Source organism: Lissotriton helveticus, chromosome 2_1 (assembly GCF_964261635.1).
Source record: "Lissotriton helveticus chromosome 2_1, aLisHel1.1, whole genome shotgun sequence".
In the NCBI taxonomy this organism is placed as follows: domain Eukaryota; kingdom Metazoa; phylum Chordata; class Amphibia; order Caudata; family Salamandridae; genus Lissotriton; species Lissotriton helveticus.
Genome location: NC_136059.1, coordinates 1,315,137,345 through 1,315,151,782, shown reverse-complemented (window position 1 = coordinate 1,315,151,782; position 14,438 = coordinate 1,315,137,345). Strand labels below are relative to the sequence as shown.

The following is a 14,438-nucleotide window of genomic DNA, read 5'->3' as shown; positions in this document are numbered from 1 at the left end:
ATTGGAGACCCCATTGTGGAAAGGGACTACACTCCCCCAAGCTTCACTAAGTGGGACATCATAGGCATCAAAATAATCTCAGATGTGCTCACAAATTAGTCCCTTGAGCCTTTTATGGAGCAGCAGGAAGAACACCAACGGCATCGCACAAAGTTTTTTCAATACCTCCACCTCCGACACACACTCACCCCATGCTTGCCACTAGATGTTGAAATCCTGGCTCATTCGACCCTGGAGGCAAAATCTTACTCTGACAATATAAAAAGTTCCCCTAACTGTTACATTTCATAAAGAATTTTGTGGCCTGTGCAAAGACAGCAAAGCCATATCAAGCAGAAATAAAGCACTAAAAACTCCAGATGCTGTGGAACCAACACATATGCTCAAGGGACTCATTATTAATGGAGGTGAAACTTATACTTAGCAACTGATGTTTGACACCTCAAATTCCCTTTTTTAAACCTTAAAGTGCCATTCCACTATAATGAAGGGTGGGCAATGGGAGCTTAGGTAGCAAACAGCCATAACTCAAGGATCCTCGGCTGTCTGCACGACCCAACATGAATGTGGCACAAGGCATTTTCGATTTTACGCAATCAAAAATACTTATCTACTGATTAGAAGTGTCCCTTTCCTGTTATAAGTATATGTCACAGTCATAGCTATTATCTATTCTTTACAAGTCTTTGTTCATCTTATCCTTTTAATGGAAATATCTAATAATAGGCAACTTGAAAAATGTGATTGTGCAGAACAGCAATTTTCAACGCTCACTAAATAATTAACCATTTGGTACATAATTTGCAAATGTTGGCAAATAAATAATTCTTAGGTCAAATGAAATACAAATTAGTAATACTGCTGCATAAGGAGCTTGCAGGTGCACCAGATACTTCATGAAAGTTAACTGGCCACCTTCAACTATTGACTGCTGTCCTGAGCCAATTAAAGAACTGACAATGTTGCCCAGAGTGTGTAAACATTACTGATTTATGGATTGGGGAAAGGTCATTTGAGTGCAGCAGGAAACAAAAACGTAAACATTGACATATAATGTATATAGGGTGGGACGAATGATCACGGTCATGGCTTCTTTTCACTACTAACAGAAATTCGTGTTAACATCTCACCCACACTAGTTCTTAAATCTGTTGTTATTTCAAAAGGGCACTCACACGGCAGGAGAATCACAACAATGTTGCATCTCTTTTTAAGGTCCCACATCTTGAATTCTAAAGAACCGCCCAGTAGCACACACAAATAATAAAAAATATATATAGGATGCTATTTTGCAGACCCGCTTTTTTATGGAAAGTGTTGCTGCATTACTTGCATTTCTTGGTAACATAATTAAGGCACTCATGCTGCAAAACATTGTGCCTCACTGCCACGTAATTCCAGTTGCCATGAAAAAACGGACAAGAAAAACAAAATGAAGTTCAAAGTACAATCACTAAGCGACCTTCTCGCTGACTAATTATTTCAGGTCCAAGTTTTCTGAAAGAGAGTTGGACACTTCCCAATTTATTTAAATGTTATTACATATTTTGTCGATTTTACCCCTTTTCCATTCACTTTCGGTACTTCCATATGTAACTTAATGACAGATCCATATGTAATACATTGACTGTATTGTTTGTTCCAATACTGCACTATATTGAAGTACATTACTTGTACTTATTCCACTTCCCCCATGACATTTTTTCCTTAAAATTACATATCTATACCCCATTTCTGCGGAGAATGAACAGCCAAAAGTGCTGAAGTAAAATGCTGGATTTTTACCTACAGACAGATACGTTGATCAAATCTCATTGCATCGAAGGTACATTCCCGTTGCTCACTTACCTCGCCTTCAATCGCTGACAATGCGGTCTGGACACATGGATGAGGAAAGCGTACAATGTGGCCACTTTTGTTACGCCATGGCTCCGATACTTTTGCTGGTGAATCTAATGGATTTATGAGAAAATGTAGATCAAAACACTACACACAGTTAAAAATCTGTAACTTTTTAGAAGATTCTTTCTACCTATTTTCTTTAAATGTTATAAATATACATAACATAAATAAAATAGACTCTACAAACTGCTCAACAGCTATAAATCAATGTTTAAAAAGCAATACATTGAGTAAGTCAAGTTCCTTTCACATTGTTAACGTCAAGATTCAAAATAACACTAAAACAACTAAAAATAATCTATTGTGACAATCTACCAATGCCATCCTCCATGTATATATCAAGGTCTGGGTCAGGAAACAAAGCATTGGTTTACTCTTTTCACATTATTTAGAGATGCAAATCCAATTTCACGAAGAGATATTCAATTTCATGGGCTTACTACTATAATACCATAGAAAGCAACTTGATATAGGGAAAGGGGGGTGATACTGCAAGATGGTGGAACTCAGAAAATCTAACACTGTAGAACAGACATCTACATATTTATGTTATTCTCCTTCTGGGGTGGCAATGACTTTTGAAAGCTAGGTCCAAGAACTGATTGGATTTGTGCACACCACCAGCAGGTAAAAGGTGCTTTACAGGAGTTCTATGGCTTAGTTGAAGAGATCGGACTCATTATTTTTTATTATCCAAGGATATTTGTTAAGCACAAACGTATACTCCAAATAAGTCTATTGGTGCTATTCACAGTAACTTGAAGGTGAGAAAAAAGGGAGGGAATGGATTACTTGGGGAACAGTCATGTTTTTAACCCTTACCTGAATTTCTGCAGTTAAATCAATAAAAGGATAGAATTTCAAACAACGGAACATTTTGAATAAAACGCGCTTGAGTTTGTTTTTCCTTTTTTGGGTTGTTTTCATGAGGAAACACAACAGTAGATGTGCAGATCTAACGTGTCTATGTGGAGAGCATGTCTTAACTTTCTTAGCCAGAAAGTGAAGGCCATTCTGATAAAAAGATTTTAAGCATTGCGCAGACTGTTTTGAATAGAATCTACCTCTCAATACGGTATACTGTGCAACTGGGCTACATGCTCAGAGACTGCGTCACCTTTTTTTAGGTTGTGCACCACCATGACCAATGCATTTTGCATCTTTTGTAGCTGAGCAACAGATTTTTTGGAGAGACCTAGATACGCTGAGTTACCACAGTCAATACATGAATGCACCTATATAGCATTAGCAGTCAATATTCTGTGGTTGAATGAGAAAAGCAGGAAAGATATATCCAAGAATGCATATTTAGAGAAAACAAATTCTGGGGGTATTGGCAAATCCTTCATATTAAGATCGTCGTCAACGAAGAAGCCCAGGCTCTCACTGATGTCACTGATGATTTGGGACAATCTCCAATGCAAGAAGTCCAGAGAGAGGCCTCCTCTAGGGTCACTTTATTGGTGAATAGAAGTATTGCCATTTTGGAGGGGGTTCATTTAAGGTAATGATTGGTCATCCTTTCAGGGATGAATTCCATGGTAGCTGTAAAGCCAGAGGTGGGATTATAGTGGGCAGTGTTAAATTATCAGCTGTGTGTCATAAGCGAACATATAGGTGGTCATATTAAATTGGCCAAACAAAGTCGCCAGTCGTTGGAGATAGATATTAAAAAGCAGTGGGGAGACGGCCGAGCCCTGAGGGAATGCCAAACATAGGGGAGATGAGGGTGTGGGAAGATGAAAGTTTGTATTTGGACTTCTTGAGATTTGTCATATAGAAAAGGATCTACCCACTTAAGGACAGTGCCTATAATATAAGATTTGCTCAACCATGAAAAGTAGGATCTTATGATCTTCTGTATCGAATGTTTCTAAAAGGTTAATGGGTATTATAACACCCAATTTACCTCTATTGACCAACATTCTCAGGTTGTTCAACGCAAACATGATGACTGGTTTCAGACCAGGAATGGTCCCGGAATCAGTTTGAGTTTCTGTGAGAATTGTCACAACTTTTTTGAGGATTTTTGATAGGGCCAAAATTAGCCAGGTCTCCAGAGTCTATTCCTTCCTTTTTTAAGCAGGGTTTTTTACTGCCTTTTTAAATGTTCAAAGCTACTTTGCCTTGTTCTAATGATGTAGTTATAATGTGCATTAAATGATGAATGGTCATTTGAAGAAAGATTTTCAAATTTCTTGATGGACAAACAGTAGAAGGAGAACATGATGGTTGGCCTGTTTTTGTCAGCTTACTACAATCCATTCCTTTAATGACTGCAGGGAGATAGAGCTTGCATCATTTAGTTTAACAGCTTCATCATTTAGTTTGTAGCTAATAGATTGTTATTAACACTAGTCCTTATCTTCTTGAGTGCATCAAGAATGAAATTAGAAACAGAATTTACCAGATACTGGGAAGGGGTAACGTTCAAGTTAATTGCACTAAGATTTTGCTAGAAATCTATGGTTTTAAAGTAGTGCCTGAGTGGAGTTCTTAGCATCTACGACTCTTTAGGGGTAAAAGCTCTATTAGTCTTTCTTACTAACTGTATTTTCTCATTTTTTTTTTATAATACATTTTTATTATGGCTGCTACAGGATATATGCCATTTTTTTACCAAAGATCTCAATTTGTTTTTCTCATCTTTCAGCAAGATAGTTTGCTTTCCATATGAGCAATGTGGTTCAAGGTTTTTGTGAAATTAACTGTGATCTCGTAAAACATGGTTATCTACGTCTGTTAGGTTAGGATCGGCTTTAGGATGATTATTAAATCTGTCAAAGTGCACTTTAAAGGTGTTGTAAGTAGCATGTTTTCAATACCCATTTTTTGTCTTGAAGGTGTTTGCATTTTATTTTATTTTTATTGGTATTATTTCTAGAATCCATTCACATGTTAAAATCACCAACATAATACTTTCGCAAAGAATGAAAGATAGTGTAAAATCAGGTCTTAGAGTTAGATTAAATATTATAATGAAATTTGTGGAGGTTTATAGATTGTTTGTTACACAGCCAATATGGGGTTAAATTTACTTTAAGGTCAGAACCCTGTGTTTTATAACCGTTAAATTGTTTACATGTAGAATGATCCACACAAATAGAATCATGATGATACTCCCTCCTCTTCTTTTGTGGCAGCAATCTAGTTAAACCATTTTACAGCTAGCGGGACTAGGTTGTTTAAAATGGGTTTGCAATCCTCAGTTAACCAAGTAACGGTCATTGATAAGAGGTCCAAATGTTCTTTGGTAATAAGTATATAGATCATAGCTCTATTTTGTTCAACTGTTGAGCGAGGATGGCAGAGATCATTGCTATTGACTACATAGGAGTTTAGGGTCATTCATAGGGAACTGTTCAAATTTGTTAGAGTTTAGGTGAATGCTACCCTTCGAAACAAAGATTTTCTTGTTGAAGGATTTTCCCTCTTTTAGAGGGTAGTTATTATTAGATGACGGTAAAATCAACTTATTGTTAGTATATTGCTTATTGGGATGATGTGTAGGGGAGGCAACAAAATCTATTGTGCGAGGAACATAATGGGTAGCAGCTAGCCAAATTCTGGTATAGACAGGTTTGCTTTCAACATGCCTTCAGTACACCAGTGGCAGATCCTCTGCGCACTTGCAGGTGCCATTAAATGGGCTGAAAGAGAAGGGGCGGCTGACCGACCAACCCAGGAAGTGAGCACTGGCTCAACCCCCTGCCATGCAGAAGACAGACAAAAAAGGGAAACTTAAAATAAACCTGCAAAGGAAATTATGAAGGCAACAAATGTATCATGATAAGCGGCCAGGCACCTTCAAATATGATGTAGAAGGAAAAGAAAAGCAATAATTAAAAGAATCAAAGGTAACATTAAAAACAGGCTAACAATGGAGAATGCCAAGAACCAAAGGGTAGAACTGTTCTGAGTGGTATTGCATTCTTTATACCATCAAATCCCCTCAAATCATATCACAGTTTTCCCTATTGCATGCTTGTGAATGTAGATGAAAAGAGTCTTTACAAACAGTAAAACAGGAGAAGCTTCAAAATTCAAACTCGTGTTTGGTAACCCTTGACGCATGCCATACATGTATAATCATCAGAAAACTGAGGTCCTGGTAGGGAAAGGTGACCAGACATCACATATTTGCTGGGACGGTCCTGATTTGTCACGGTTTGTCCCACCAAGTATCACTAGATTCTGCACATGCACCAGTTTTCAGAAATGGTAGACTGAGCACAGATTGAATTCGAGGGCAGGATTAGTTATCAGTCCATTTCAGAATGGAACTTAATTAAAACCTGATCTGTGTGTAATAATTACCCATAGTACCATTTCTGTATGGGTTTTTTATGATGGAGAACGCTGCCAATTAATTCAGTCTGTGCCCTTTGTTTGTTTTGATGTTATATTGCAGTCCTGGATCTTTGTTGATTGTCCCAGTTTTTGGTTCTCAAAATCTGGTCACCGATGGAGAGGGACAAGTCTTGCTCTCATAAGATCTATAGATAAGTGCCAATACGGTTTTCAGATGAAAACTCCTGGCTCCAGAAACCAAATCTCAAGCATGAAACATGTCATGGATTATCAAGGAATGTCTTCATTTGCACATGCAAGCAAACACTTTTCTACTGAGAGTATAGAACAAGTTACTAACCTTTCGGTAACACTCCTTCAGGGGATACTCTATCTAAATGCAGATTCTGCTTAGGCTAGTCCCAGATCCAGAGAATTCATAAGCAATGCTCCTAATGCCACCATGTGGCTGCATGTGACTCTGCAGTGAGTTCTTGGGACAGAGTGGCAGTCTGGACTGGAGTCAGTGCAGGCCCGGTAACAAGCCCGAAGAGTTAGTCGGGCAAAATCATTAAGTCCAACTGGGAGGTGGTAGCATCTCCCCATTGACTGCCTGGAGCCAGGTATTTGCTGGTGAGTCAATGATGGTCTGGGGAATTGGGGTGCGCTGGGACCAATTACTGGAACAAATCAAGAGTAAGAAATGGCTTAGAGCGAAAGACTCTTTGATCGACATCCTTATATATCTTGCTGAATTGGCTATCTTGTGTTTACTGAGAGGCTTGGACTTCAATTTACCAGAAGACTTTCAGCTAGAAGGAGATAGCCCTCATGACATCAACCGGGAAAGGCCCTGCGACTTGGATGGAGCCTTCTGTTTCACCATCACCTCTTTCTGTGCTTGACAGCCTAAATAATTTGCCTTCTAATCCCTGATCTTCGTCAGGTGCATGAGGGAAAACCTATTGCACGACTTGAGTTGTTAGAGTAGCCCAAGCATCAAAAGCTACTTCATGTGGGCGTGTGAGCGATGTTCGCGACCTGCAGTTGCGGCACAGCTTGAATACTGCAATTTTAAGGGGCTATTGTCCGTGGCACACTGTCAGAAAAAAATAAATCATAAGGGGTTACATATGTTACTGAATCCTGGGGTATGCTTACTTTTCTGTATATGGTTCCTGTATGCAGACAGATTTTTTTGTTTAATAAATGACGCCTCTGTTAAATTTGTAGGTATTATTTGTCGCATGCGGAAACATGTACATACTGCTAGGATGTGATGAGGACCAGATCTAAGTCTGATATATATTAATATGTAAAACCATAGAGACATTTGCCATGCACTTTCTGTTTTTCATCACTGCACACTCTACAACTCTGTACATGACCTAAGAAATGGCTGCACCTGCCGGACTCTCTCTTTCCATCCCAACTCCTCTCATTTCTCTCTTCTGCCTCTTCTTACCATCTTTGGCTTCCTCTTTTTTTTTCTTAACTCCATAACATTCCTTGTCTATTTTCCCTCACTGTAATCTCCATTTGCTAACCATGTTAAGAAGGGCTTTTTCTACCACCAAAACGAATTCTCTCAGAACTCCTACTCCGCCACACCATATCCCTTATCAAAAACAAGAGTTCTCCTTGTGTACTTATAATCAATGAATAAGTACCAGTTACATGTCTACAATCTCATCTCAGATTCCAACCTCGACCTCCCTTTTATCAATTAAACCTAGTACTGCATGTGGGCATTGTTCCCGGATAGGAATTCCTCCTCTGAAACCGCCTCAAGAAGACTGGAGGGAGAGCAGCAGTATTTTCAAGGACTTCTTACATACCGCATGTTTTCAAGCACAGGCTAACCTAAGTGTGAATACAAAAACCCTGCATCTAGGTAGTAGTGAACACCTGGTCTGAATGACCAAAACTTGCCCAATCAAGATAGCACATGTGAAAACTAGAGGCTCTCATCTGCTACCAGGTTGTTTCTGGACCAAAAACATGTATTAGGAGGAGTAATGTGACAACTGAGCATGTTCTAGGGCCGCAAGTTGGAGCTAGTGCCCTCCTTGAAGATGGCACTTAACTGCTAGAGCTGCTATTCAGCAGTGAAATGACCTAGGGGGGGGGGGGGAAGGGGGGTGATCAACAGTATGCAGGCCAGCGCGGATTTAGGCGAGAGAGTTTCCCAGCTGTCTGAGTTGGGGTATTTGCATAAGACCTTCGAGCCTTCTCTGTGTAGGGTTGCTATTTCAGCCTGCACCCACGCCTCCACTGAGAGCGCTCAGGCTGAAATATTAGGGGGTCCTTTCTTTTTGAGGTCCTTAAAAAGTGTGGGCTTGGGCTCAATTTTAACCAAATGGTTAAACTCTTTTACACGGTCACAATAGTGAGGATGAGACTTAAGGGTAATGTCTTTGCCCCAATAGCAGTTTTCAGAGGGACCCGTCAGGGAGGTCCCTCTCACTCTTTTTGTTCACTTTAGCCATTATGCGCTTCGCTGTCAGAATGCGACACAAGGGTTGGACTTGGACTATTCCCCTTAGGGATGGCCTACAGGTCATCTCCCTATATGTTCACAACATCTTAGTATTTGTCCAAGGCGCCAGAGATGGGTTTGACTCAATAGTCTGGGTGCTCAAAACCTTTGGAAAAGTCTCAGGACTCATGGTTAATAAGAGCAAATCTTATCTATTTCCTTTGTGCCAGGGCTCTCCCTTGCTTGCACTCTCTCTGGGTGCCAAACAACTTAAATGGGAAGGGTCCACTTTCGATATTTAGGCCTCCATAGGAACAATGACCTCCGATATAGTAACCTTAATAGGGCAGTTACCTACCTAAGGGCTCAGGTTACTTTCTGGAGGATGCTACCGCTGTCAAACATGTATTGTACTGGTACTTCTAAAATGGTAATGATACAGAGACTCCTGTACTATTTAATAAATCTTCCTTTACTTCCCACATGCTTTTTCCGTGAGCTGGACTCACTACTGGGTGACCTCATACGGTTGAACAGTCATTGTATAGTGTTCTTATCGGTGCTGCGACTTCCCCTCGCCGTGACTCACATCCATTACATGGGTATACTGTTCACAATGTTCTTATCCGCATGCCCCACTGCGAATTTTTCAGGAGAGACGTGGAAGACTGAATTCCAGCACTTTGTGCATGACAAGGAATGGACTACGGCCCTCAAACACATGTGTACACTCTACCCTAATGAGAGTTTCCATTTAACTCAATTTATTATTTTGCTTCGGGCCTATTGCTCACCAGCTCAACTTAACAAAATCTTCCCTGGGGACTCTGCCTCCTGCCCTCACTGTCATCGAACACCAGCAGAGTTCCACCACATAATATGGGACTACCCAGCCTTGACATGATTTTGGACACGGATATTTTAAGAGCGGACTAGTTGTACAAGCTTAGTTCTCCAACCCACATGGGAAAGTTGTGCACTGAAGATTTTTTGATGCCCCAAGACATAAGGCAACGTTGTGGCTTTATGACCTGACTCTCTAATTAGCAAAACTAACAATCACGTCCCAGTAGAAGCCCTCAATAGCCCGCTTCTGTGAATACCTGGCACTCCATAACCATACAATGTTCACAAGGGGAAAGCAAAACCCTCCATAGAGAACAGTAGAGATCTCTGTAAATATCCAAAGTCGTAAGAATGAGATAAGCTCTGGCTGACACTGGGTGAAAATCCCATGAACAAAACTATTCCCCTAAGAAGAAAACGAGTTACTTACCTGTAACTACGGTTATCCAGTATTGGTATCTTTCATAGATTCACATGCCTGAATCATTCCCCGTCGTCGAGGCGGGAGTCCCACGGTAAATTATATATATAATAGCAGTGCCTAAAAATTTCTTGTAGTAGGCTGGAAAAGCCCAAAGGCCTAACTAGGCCTCAAAACTTAGCAGCCTATCTACATCATTATGTAAAAAGACCTGAAATAGCAGCCTTAGCCAATCAGCTGTCCTCACCCTCTAGAACCTTCCCAGCTCAGGCAGTTCTCCTCAGATTTTCCCAGCACAAGTGAGAATGAGTCTCCATAGAAAGAACTGCCCTACCGGGGAGGAGGGTGGGTGCATGTGAATCTATGAAAGATACCAATACTGGATAACCGTAGTTACAGGTAAGTAACTCGTTTTCTTATCCAGTATTAGGGTATCTTTCATAGATTCACATGCCTGAATCAGAATAGCAAGCAGTAACATCATGTCTGTCGATAGAGGAAGGTGGGAGACAAAGAAAAAACATATATCTATCCCCACTCAACCAGGAAGGTAATAGAGTACAAAAATTGTTAACAGAACATATGCATCAAAACCTTCAAAAACATGACTGATAGGACAGCATTATAAATATTTAAACTTTAAAGAAGAATAAAAAAGACTATAAGTTATCCAACCTTAGTGAAGAAGATGCTGCAGCACTGCATCACCAACAGCTGTGTCATCCTGAACCGCCGACTGCAGACAGTAATGTTCGGTAAAAGTGTGGACACTTTTCCAAGTAGCAGCTCGGCAAATGTTCTCCAGCGTCACTCCAGCGAAAAGGGCCGTAGATGCCGACACTGTTCTTGTGGAATGAGCTTTGACCTTCCTTGATAAAGGTCTGTTGGCCTTGTCATGACAGAAGGTAATTGTAGAAGACAACCACCTGGCAATAGTTGCTTTTGTGACAGCTTGACCGAAGGTGGTTCTCCCATAGGCAACAAAAAGTTGTGTAGATTTACGGATGTCCTTTGTCTTCTGAAGATAAAACTTCAGACACCTTTTCACATCCAGAGAATGTAAAACCCTCTCTGCAGGAGTTTTTGGATCCGGGAAAAAGGTTCTGAGTTTGACCGGTTGATTGATGTGGAATTGAGTTGGTACTTTAGGAATGAATTTTGGATTGGTTCTAAGCGTAACAAAGTCCTTAGAGAATTGCAGAAAGGGGTGAGTAATAGTGAAGGCCTGTATTTCACTAACTCTGCGAGCAGAAGTAAGTGCCAACAAGATTGCTACTTTCCAAGTCAGAAACTTTAGTTCCGCTTTATGGACCGGTTCAAAAGGCCTTTTTAGAAGTTGGGAAAGAACAACATTAAGATCCCACTCCGGAGGAGGAGGACGAACTGGAGGAAAAGCCCGGAATAGCCCTTTAAGGAATTGTTTGATCAAAGAGGATGAACATAAGGATGGTTTGTTGGAACTCTTCCTGAATCTGGATATTGCTGCCAGATGCACTTTAATAGAAGAAAAGGCTAGACCTGCCTTAGCCAAAGACAGTAGGTATGGAAGGATGGCTTCAGGAGGAGCCTGAAGTGGATGAACCTTATTATCTCCACACCATGAACAGAACCTCTTCCACTTGAAACGATATGTTTTGATGGTACTCTGCGCACGTGCTTGCGACAATATCTCCCTGCAATCCGAGGAGATGTTTAGGTCCTTGAACTCTAGGAAGTCAGGAGCCAAGCGTGCAAGTGCAGCGATTGAGGATCTGGATGATGGATTTGACCTCCCTCCCTTGTCAGCATCGACACTGTCGGTCTGAGACGAAACGGAGGTTGTTGAGATAGTAGAAGGAGCTCCTGAAACCAAAATTGCCTTGGCCAACGTGGAGCAATGAGGATGAGAGTGCAGTGTTCCCTTTCATATTTTGCAGCACCCTCGGAATGAGCGGAATCGGAGGATAGGCGTACGCAAACATTCCGGTCCATCTCATCAGGAGGGCATTTCCTCTTGACCCCCGTCCTGGGAATCTGCTGGCATAAAACAGGCACTTGCTGTTTTGCTGCGTGGCAAACAAATCCAGGGTCGGCTTCCCCCAGAGCCGAAAGATTTTCTCTACTTGACGTTGCTCGAGTTCCCATTCGTGACAGTCCACGAACGTTCTGCTGAGACTGTCTGCTAGAGAGTTGCGAACTCCTTGTACATGCTCTGCCCTGAGGGATATGCCGTGACTCAGGGCCCACTCCCACATCTCCTGAGCTTGCAGTGACAGGGTAAGAGATTTTGTTCCTCCCTGTTTGTTTATGTAGAACATGCTGGTGGTATTGTCCGTACGCACCAGCACGGACGAATTCACAATCCTTGGCAGAAAGGCCTGTAGGGAAAGAAAAATGGCCCTTAGTTCCAAGATGTTGATGTGCATCTGTTGGTACTGACAAGACCATCTTCCCTGGATCCGAAGGTCCTGAAGGTGACCTCCCCAACCTTCCATGGACGCATCCGTAGTCAGGGTGAACTCTGGAATTTCTTGGAGAAAGGTGAGGCCCGGCGACAAGTTGTGTGCCTTTGACCACCAGAGAAGAGCATGTTTCATTTTGACCGTGACTTTGATGCGGTCGTCGAATGATCCCTCGACCTGCTTCCACTGACGAAGTAACTCTTCTTGCAACGGTCTCATTCTGAGTCTCGCCATAGGAATGAGGTTGATCGCAGGGAAGCATATATCCGAACTGAAAGTGACTTTCTTGCGGATATCTGTTTTGCTAATTTTACGAGTTTGTTTTGTCGCTCCTGTGTCAGGTATGCTTTGCACTGGCATGTGTCCAAGATTGCACCCAGAAAAGTCAATTGTTGACGAGGTTGGAGCTGAGATTTCTTTGAATTGAGGGTCAGTCCTAGATTCGAGAAAAGAGAAAGCGTTCTGCTGACCGCTTCCCTTGTCAAGTTTCTGGTTGGACCTTTTAACAGCCAGTCGTCGAGGTATGGGAAAACCTGCATTCCCTGGGACCTCAACATTGCAGCCACTGGAGCCAGGCATTTGGTAAAGATTCTGGGGGCCGATTTTAGGCCGAATGGAAGCACTTTGAACTGGAAATGGACGCCGGCCACTTGAAACCTTAGGTATTTGCGGTGGTTCGGGTGAATAGGGATGTGGAAATAGGCGTCTTGTAGATCCAGAGAAGCCAGAAAGTCCCCTTCGTTGAGACAATTCAGAATGTCCTTCAACGTTACCATGCGGAAACTCTGTTTCTTTAGATATTTGTTGAGTTTGCGCAGATCCAATATTGGACGCCACTCTTCCGAATTTTTGTCCACGAGGAAGAAGCGAGAATAAAACCCCATCCCTTTTTGAGAAGGAGGGACTCGTTCTATCGCATTCTTGTGTTGCATCTTTAAGGCTTCTTTGAAGAGTAAGTGAAGACGAGGGGGAGGGGGACCCCTGGGCGGCGTTGTTGGAGGCTTCTGCAAAAACTCCAAAGTGTGTCCCTTGCTGACCAAATCCAGGACCCACTGATCTGAAGTTATCTTCTGCCATTGGTGGTAAAAGGCGGAAATCTTGGCGCCCACGGGAAGGGAAAGGTGAGTGGCTGACATCCGGCAAAGCTCATTGGCGCTTGTTGGAATCTCGCCCTTGATTGCCTGAGCGTCGTTTCCCTCCTTGCCGAGAGAAAGAACCAGAGGCAGGCTGCCTGTAAGAAGATTGGTAGTAGGGCTTGTTGTAGTTAGATTGATACTGACGATTTTGTTGGTTGGAATAATTGCCTCTGGATGAGTAACCACGGCCTCTTGCTCCTCTAAAGGACCCCCTCTTGTATTGCAGCGTTCCAAGAGATTTAGCTGTATCGGTATCAGTTTTAATGGCCAGTAAAGCGTCATCAATGTGCTTCCCAAACAATGACTCACCATCGAATGACATGTCCAAGATTTTGGTTTGGACCTCAGGTCTGAAAGTGGTAGCCTTGAGCCAACCTTGACGCCGAAGCACGGCTGCTCCAGCCAATTGTCTAAAGTTGGTGTTAGAAATGTCTAGGGCGCAATCAATAATTTCTGAGGCCGCCCTTTCACCCTCTTGTACAATTCTGCGCACCTCCATCTGCTGATCCTCCGGGATCATTTCAAGATATTCCGTGAGCTCAGACCACATTTGTCTATCATAACGAGCCAGAATAGCTAATGAATTAGCCGCCTTAATGGAAGCTGCTGCATTTGCCGAAAACTTCTTTCCAATTGCATCAAGCCTTCTTCCCTCCTTGTCAGGTGGCGTTGAAATGGGAGCAGAAGGATTTTTGGATTTCTGCTGCGCAGCCTGAGATATGACCGAATCAGGTCGAGGATGACCTATTAAACAAGCAGGAGTATCAGCTGGTGCTCGATACTTTTTGTCTATCCTTGGCAAGACTGCAGGAATGGAAGCTGGAGTTTTCATTATGTTGAGGCCTTCCTTCCATATATAATCAATAATAGGTATGGCCCTGACCACTCTCCGATATCCCTCTTTAAAGTCATGTAGAAAGCAG

The 14,438-nt window shown here is 42.0% G+C and overlaps 1 protein-coding gene across 1 annotated transcript in view; it reads right to left on the bottom strand.

Annotated features, from left to right (window-relative positions):
• The window catches only part of ELP1 (elongator acetyltransferase complex subunit 1), an 861,256-nt gene that overhangs the window by 517,097 nt on the left and 329,721 nt on the right, over nt 1-14,438 (bottom strand). The window contains exon 16 of the mRNA XM_078676240.1: nt 1,849-1,952. Within this exon, the coding sequence (XP_078532366.1) occupies nt 1,849-1,952 (104 nt within the window). The remainder of the gene's footprint in view (nt 1-1,848; nt 1,953-14,438) is intronic.